This window comes from Myotis lucifugus, unplaced genomic scaffold (genome assembly GCF_000147115.1).
Source record: "Myotis lucifugus unplaced genomic scaffold, Myoluc2.0 scaffold_62, whole genome shotgun sequence".
Lineage (NCBI taxonomy): Eukaryota > Metazoa > Chordata > Mammalia > Chiroptera > Vespertilionidae > Myotis > Myotis lucifugus.
Genome location: NW_005871110.1, coordinates 5,790,543 through 5,798,764, shown reverse-complemented (window position 1 = coordinate 5,798,764; position 8,222 = coordinate 5,790,543). Strand labels below are relative to the sequence as shown.

Below are 8,222 nucleotides of genomic sequence, written 5' to 3'. Positions count from 1 at the left end.
GTACATGTTGTTTTTCAGTTCAGAGTCAATAAATCAGGAGTGCGCTACGCTCTCACGGGTCTCATAGAATTGGGTTTCCCTCTCGACCGAATCATCATGTCTGCGCTCTGTTATTGGGATCCAGACGGGCCGGCAAATCACTATATCCAATGCCTTCGTATGTACCTGGCCGTATTTGGTAGGTGCACTCCACATCGTGATCTGACGCGGTAACTTCTCGGAGTGAGTCCATGTTAATCAGAGTTGACGTTGCTCAAGTGCACTACTTCCTTACAGGCGTATGCAACATACAGCTTAGAGATGGATTAGCCGTGCTGACCTTTTCAGCCACATCCGGGGAGCTTGCTGCACCTGGGCGCAGCCGGGCTCAAGTTACCCCCACTGGTGCATGATTGGGGCTGGGGAGGGACCACAGGATGGCTCCAGGGCATGTCCGGCCCGTCTTGCCCAGTCCTGATCAGCTGGACCGCAGCAGCAAGCTAACCTACCAGTGGGAGCGTCTGCCCCCTGGTGGTCAGTGTGACTGGTCAAATGGTTGAACGAACGGTTGGACACTTAGCATATTAGGCTTTTATTATATAGGACATGTCATATATATATAAAAGCCTAAGCGACTGTTACGACCGAACGACTGGTCAACTGTGTTTTTAATATGTGCACTGACCACCACGGGGAAGACGCTCAACGCGCTCCCATAGCCAACCTCCAAGCTCCCATGGCCAGTCAACCTCCCCCGGTCCCTCCCCACCACCAGCAAACCTCCTGTGGTCCCTCCTCCCATCCCTCCCCCTGTCCCACTGGCCCTGTCCAGCAGGCAGGCCCCGTCTGGCAGCTGGCAGGCCCCCAGGCCCCAGCTTGCAGGCCCCCAGACCCTGGCTAGCAGCTGGCAGCTGGCATCCCCCAGCCAGCCTGGCCCCAACAGGACTGTATGAGACAGCCCTGATAGGCCCTGATCGCTGGCCAGGCCTAGCGTCTCCACCCATACATGAATTTCGTACACTGGACCTCTAGTAGCATAATAATAGTAATTTATACTTTCATTGAAAAGATATTCAAATAATATTTTTTCACTTAACACACCTTGAATAATGATTTTTTCAAGGTAAAAATAGGGTTTAAAGAGTAAAAAAAACTTAAAAGTAAAGAAATTTGTTTTAATTTAAATTAAACTATCTAGAAATGTGCTCCATTTAACAATGTGTACTCTGTCTTTGCAATCAACAATGTCATTAGGTTTTATATAAAACCCTCAACATTTACAGTAGTTTTTAGTAGATAAATAAGTAATATATTATAGCTACTTGAAAACATGAATAGAGTAATCTTAGGACACTCAACACATAAGTTGTCTTTTTTCTCCTCATTTCAAATTTGTTATTATAATTTCCTGAATTGACTAGAAAAATGTCTCAATGCTATACACAAAATAATTAGTATGCATTAGTGTTTTTAGTAATAGTCAACTTTGGAGTATGTAATTTTACTTAAATGCTTTCATAGATTATTAAATTTGTCATAAGTGTTTTTTTTCTAGAGTTTTTGAGTATTTCTCTTTGTTTTTAATATCAAACTTTGCTAAAGACACATGAAAGAATTATAAGTTATGTGAGTATATTTGAGGAGAATCATATTTGAAATCCATTATTTTCATTATGTGCACATTTTTATGTTAAGTCACTGGGGACAGCCTGTTGGCAGATTTCCTTTATTCTCAAGAATACTTCAGCCCTAACCGGTTTGGCTCAGTGGATAGAGCATCAGCCTGTGGATTGAAGGGTCCCAGGTTCGAATCTGGTCAAGGGCATGTACCTTGGTTGTGGGCACATCCCCAGTAGGGGGCGTGCAGGAGGCAGCTGATCGATGTTTCTCTCTCATCAATGTTTCTAACTCTCTAACCCTCTCCCTTCCTCTCTGTAAAAAATCAATAAAATATATTAAAAAAAGAATACTTCAAATATCCATTTTTATAGTCAAAGAATTGTGAAGCGTAGTCATGTGGCACAACATCTGAAGAGCAGTAAGGCTTCTGGACTCTTCAGTATTTGTCTCTATTTAAAAAAAACCAAATTATGTTATTAGTGTAACAATTAGAGTATGTCAAGATAAGAATCAATGAGGATAATTGTTTAGTTATAGGATGGTTGTGTGTGTGTGTGAATCTCTCTCTGCTGGGTATCAGGTCTACAGTGTGGAAGAGCCTTGTGAAGCACTGAGCTTTTCACTGACACACTCAGAGAGAGATCATGATTCTCTTTGAATATATATGTAACACATTTATGGGTTCAGGAAAAGGATCCAGTAGAGTGGGAGAGGTTGAAGAGCAAAGAGATGCTGATTTTATGGTGTTAGGTCAGTGGGAGTTGAAAAAAGCTAGGAAGAGAATCGGGGTAGACTGTCAGGGGAAGGAGCTGGGAGGAAACATGAGCCCTACCCTGAGATTCTGGTATCTCTTAGGAGTTGGAGGCAGGGGTATAAGAAAAACAACAGTCCTCTCCTCTAGAATCACTGAGATTCAGAGGAACCTTGAAGGGATTGATTCTGGATAAGAGAGATACCATGAAAATGTATACTCATTCATTCATTCATTCATTTACTCATTCATGCATCCATCCATTCATTCATCTATAAATCCATCATCAGTCCATTCATAGAGCCAATCAAAAAATTAAAGAGGAAACAATTATTCGCCCTTATACCTACAATAATAAATAGAGAAACTAAAATGAAAGTAATATTCTCTATTTCTTTTTTTGTTTTAGTGTCTACAGGTATCATAGAGAATATCAGGATCCTTCCTAGGGGAAGATTCTTATGTTTTCCTAGCCTGCAAATATGAGAAATTATAGAAGAAAATGGGTAATAGCTAAGTGGGAAGATTTTTGCATTGATAGTAATACACATTTCTGTGGACTATACATTTATTTTTTTATTTTTCGAGAATTTATTATCTTTATTTTAAATATGATTTATTTAATTGTAAGTCTACATAAATTTTTAAATTACACTTATTATCAATGTCTTCTCAGAGCTGCTTCTTTCTTTTTATAACTATGCCAATTTATATTAGTTTCTTTTCTGTACAGGAAAGTAAATTGCCTCCAACTTTCTTCTCCAATCAAAATCCTCAAACAATACCCCAAACAAGTAGAGATGTGTCAGATGTCTTATCAAGTCCTACCTGGCTCCTCATCTGAGTCACCATTAACAAGAACAGGGAAGCTATGGGCTCTGGCTGCCTCAGGGCCATGGTGTCCTGGAAGTCAAAGGTCTTGTGAGGTGTATCTCACCAGCTTGGCCATTCCTTTTCACCAAGACTCCTGATCAAATGCAAAGCCTCCTGGGCGGAGTGATTATTTCAGTCATGGATATGCTAGCACAGATGAATTAGTTAGAGGACCTGAGCTCAGACAGCACGACCTCTAAGAACACTTGGAGAATATCTCACTTCTCTGTCGGTGGACTTGACAACTTGGTCCTCGGAGGGCTACAGCTGATACTAGGAAGAGGGCCTGAAATCTCACGCACTCTCTGATTTTAATTAGTACCTTCCTTTAGAACATTTTTTTAAAAATTAATAAATGTATTTTGTTTTTGTGCACAGGCAGCATGTCAGCTGAAACACCAGTCACACTGAATATTGACCCCCAGGATCTGCAGGTCCAAACATTCACTGTAGAGAAGCTGCTGGAGCCTCTCATAATCCAGGTATTAATTGCATGGAAATTGCAACGTAGAGTAACTGCAGAAGAATTTAAAAAATGTGGGAAAAATAGATAATGAACCAAGAGAAGCTTTGATTTTTATAAAATGAATGGCATCTAAAATTATCATTTAAAGTATTGTTAAAATGTAAAAAAGTCTGTATTTAGTAATAATAATAAAATTCTGAAAGCTCTCCCCCCTGATTTTCTTTTAAAAGCAACAGCAGTAATAATATGTATATGTAGTTTTCAAAGCACCTATATATGTAATATATTCTCTGGTTATATTGGAAAACATTCCAAAAGAAGTTCATGATCTTTAAATGGATAGCACCACTAGATAAAGCTATTAATTTAGTAGTTGTATTAGAAAAATTCTCACCTTTCCTCATTATTTATCTTCATTTTATATTCCTTTGCTTTTAAGGTTTCACGGATATTACTTACCACCTCGGTGTATAACTCAAAGTCAAAATTACATTTTAATTTTTGGAGTATTGGTCACAATACTATTATGTTACTCTGACTTCTAAATTCATTTATTCGTAAATCTTTTTTCTGCTCTTCTTATAGTTACCAGAGCCTTTCCCACCAAACTTGATTTATCTCTAATCTATTTTTTCCTTTCTGGGCACAGGTAAATCACTAGGTCATTTTGCAGGAATGTTCAGCCTGGGATATCTTTCAATCATTCACTTTCATTTTTTTCTGTGTGATAACTTACAAAGTTGCATCCCTCTGTAATAAATTCCTCCAATGGATCAGAAATATTTTTCCTCAGCAATTACATTTTTATGATTGCAGCTGTAGACATCTGCACTTTATCACTTTCAAGAGCCAAGTTTGGCAATGCATTTATGCAGAATTACGATGAAAAGAATTTACATCTCTGTGTTGTATACTCTCTGAAGGAGACATAAACTTCTAGATCATGCTACAGTCATTATATAATGGAAATGTCTATAATCTTATTTGCCACAAAATATGATTTGCTATGTGTCAGATTCATGTTGAATATAAGCTAAAAGAATTGACTTACTCAAAATCCTTTAGGATAAAAATAACAAACTCCTTAGAATATGTTACGTCCTATAAAGTGTTTTTTTTGGGGGGGTGGGGAAAGTTTCAAATGTATTTTCTGATGTAAATATATCCCATGTTTTCAGGAGATAAATAGAGAGTTATATCAATAGTAATAAACATTATTCCTCTGGCTCTCACCTCTAACTCTTACAGTTTCTGCTTAGTACAGGCACTCAGGGACCCATCCCAACATTTCTTTTACACAGCTGTACGGGGTTAAGAGAACAGGATGAATCATACGAGGGCCATGAAAATGTTCACCCGGATGTGACATGTCAAAGCAAGTGATGTGGTCAGTGTGGATGCTGGATGTTTGATCCTGCCCTGTGCCCAGGGGGATGGGTACATTCGTGAACAGCCCCAATAACTGTCACCTTCCATGGCCTTCATTTCAGGGGTTTCTTTTTTGCCACGTCTTCGTTTGCTGTCAAATCACCTTTCCACCCTGGTCACATCTGACGTTATGGGGGGGCGGACCTGGCTTATGGACACTCAGTTACAGGTTGGCAAGAAGCCTGTGAGGCAGGAGAGCTGTGCCTCTGGGCAATAATGGTGAATTGGTCCTGTCACCATCCTCTTTGGGAAACTGACTCCATACTGAGAGTTAAAGCAGTTGGTACCTAGGGTTACAGTTTTATCATTGCAAATGCAAAGCTAAAAGATGCACAGAGGTAGAGACATGGGGAAGAGTTCTAGTGAAGCAATTTTCAAATTCAAGTCCACTAAGTTTCTGCTGTTGAGGGACAATAAGATTAACTGGTCACCAAGGTTTCAATGGATGATTCCAATTTCCAAACCACAGTTTAATCTCAGATTTATACTTCAGCCTCTGTGGGGTTTCACAGTTTCCTTGGGCACCGGCCATGCTTGCTTTCCTTATGTAATCGGATTCCCTGGCCTCCTACCTCCTCATCGGTGGCTGGAAGTTCAGAAGAACTTCCGTTGGCAGTAGCAATCCAGGGTTCCGGTGATTTCCCTCCTTGTGCTGGAATCGAGGTTTCCCTGCAAAGCCTCCAAATGTTGGGGTATCAGGTATGACTTACCTGTGCTCCCCAACCAGTCTGTCTGCCAAGCTTTTCCATTTCACCGGCTTCCTTTTGTTGCTGGTGGACAGTAACCGCCAATGATGCCCATCGTGAGACTGAAAATGGACCCGTCAACGTCTCCGTGCCCCAACTGCCTCCACAGCTGTGAATCTTCAAGGTGGTGAAAAGGCACTCGGCTCCTCCAGAAGAGGGTAGAACGCCTCTCCTCCCAACTGTGCTTCACTCCGTCACCTGGGCCCCGTGAAGCAATGCCTCAACCTCCAGGCACACAACAGCCCTTAGGAAAACAGCCCCTTCCATCCTCTTTGGGCCCCTCCTCCTTAGAGTCAAATCCAGCCCTGGTGTCTGGAGGGTGAGTAGTTAGTCCTTCCTCCTCCTTTTCTTTCCTCCCGGCTCCTAGGCAGAACCTCTCTGCCACACCCCACTCTCAGCATTGTTTCTTTCTCCCCTCCTTCAGCCGAGGGAAAAACCAAAAAGAAAACAAAAGCAACCATGAATATAAATTTATGCAAATATAGATGCCTAGATGCCCACAGGGTTCATTTTCTTCTGTTCTACAGACAGATCTGATGGACTTTCAGGTAGGAGAAGAGGGCGTGCTCTGGCTTTCTAGCCTCCTAGATTATAATTTCCTTCGTTTCTTTCAGTAAAGGATTCAAGTTGCATTTGTTTGTGCTTTTTCCCCCTGTCATTTCAGTAGGCCATTTTGAATGAGCATGATGGCATTTACTTAAATTTCCTTGGTTTTATCTCCAAGTTTTTGTTCATCTTTACCTGAGGATTTTTTTTTCCATTGGTTTTGAGAGAGGGGGAGGGAGGGATGGAAGGGGAGAGAGAGAGAGGGAGAGAAGCATCAATGTGAGAGACACACATCAATTGGTTGCCTCGTGCACATGCCCCTATCAGGGCTGAGGATTGAACCTGTAACCCAGGTACATGCCCTTGACCAGGAATTGAACTCCCCCTTCAGTGCACAGGCTAATGCTCTAACCCAGGGGTGGGCAAACTTTTTGACTCGAGGGCCACAATGGGTTCTTAAACTGGACCGGAGGGCCGGAACAAAAGCATGGATGGAGTGTTTGTGTGAACTATTATAAATTCCAAGTAAACATCATTACATAAAAGGGTACGGTCTTTTTTTTTTTTTTAGTTTTATTCATTTCAAACGGGCCGGATCCGGCCCAAGGGCCGTAGTTTGCCCACGGCTGCTCTAACCACTTAGCCCACCGGTCAGAGCAAGCACTTCCTCTTATAAACTAACTCTATAGAGAGCCAGGTAGTATAGGCTGATTGATAAGTCCAGATCCCCTTGCACTTTTAGTGGAAAATTGCTAGATTGAAGGGAGCAATTGTGGTTCAGCTGTCTGAAAGGATAGAATAGTCCATGTCTCCCAGATGTGGTCATTTTTACTGCTTGAGGCGTGAAACTACCTTTTATAGAATGCCCTGGGCTGTTTGAGAGCACCCCGCTTGTCTCAGGAGATACTCTGCAGCTGACAAATTTATGACCCTAGGGCAGAGATGGCGAACCTTTTGAGCTCGGCGTGTCAGCATTTTGAAAAACCCTAACTTAACTCTGGTGCCGTGTCACATATAGAAATTTTTTGATATTTGCAAACATAGTAAAACAAAGACTTATATTTTTCATATTTATTTTATATATTTAAATGCCATTTAACAAAAATCAACCAAAAAAATGAGTTCACGTGTCACCTCTGACACGCGTGTCATAGGTTCGCCATCACTGCCCTAGGGCCTAGACCAGTGGTTCTCAACCTTGGCTGCACATTAGAATCACCTGGGAATCTTTTTTTTAAAAAATATATTTTATTGATTTTTTACAGAGAGGAAGGGAGAGAGATAGAGAGTTAGAAACATCGATGAGAGAGAAACATCGATCAGCTGCCTCCTGCACATCTCCTACTGGGGATGTGCCCGCAACCCAGGTACATGCCCTTGACTGGAATCGAACCTGGGACCTTTCAGTCCGCAGGCCGACGCTCTATCCACTGAGCCAAACCGGTTTCAGCTGGGAATCTTTTTAAGATCCTGATTTCTGGGCCTCATCCTCTGGAAATTCTGTTTCTTTGTTATGAGGTGGGGCCACAACATTAGTAACAAAGAAACAGAATTTCCGGAGGATGAGGCCCAGAAATCAGGATTTTAAAAAGATTCCCAGGTGATTCTAATGTTCAGCCAAGGTTGAGAACCACTGGCTAGACTGCGGTTCGCGAGCCACATGCGGCTCTTTGGCCCCTTGAATGTGGCCATGAAGTTTCAATTGCACTGTGCGCGCACGCCCACACGTGGTATTTTGTGGAAAAGCCACACTCAAGGGGCCGCAGTTTGCTGACCACTGGCATAGAGCTGTGGTTGGCAAACAGTGCTCAGA

General features: G+C 41.8%; 1 protein-coding gene across 1 annotated transcript in view; it reads left to right on the top strand.

The window, feature by feature from the left end:
* CTNNA3 (catenin alpha 3) overlaps positions 1-8,222 on the top strand; it is a 1,251,491-nt gene that overhangs the window by 11,721 nt on the left and 1,231,548 nt on the right. The window contains exon 2 of the mRNA XM_006089723.3: positions 3,602-3,705. Coding sequence (XP_006089785.1) covers positions 3,607-3,705 — 99 coding nt within the window. The 5' untranslated portion in view covers positions 3,602-3,606. The remainder of the gene's footprint in view (positions 1-3,601; positions 3,706-8,222) is intronic.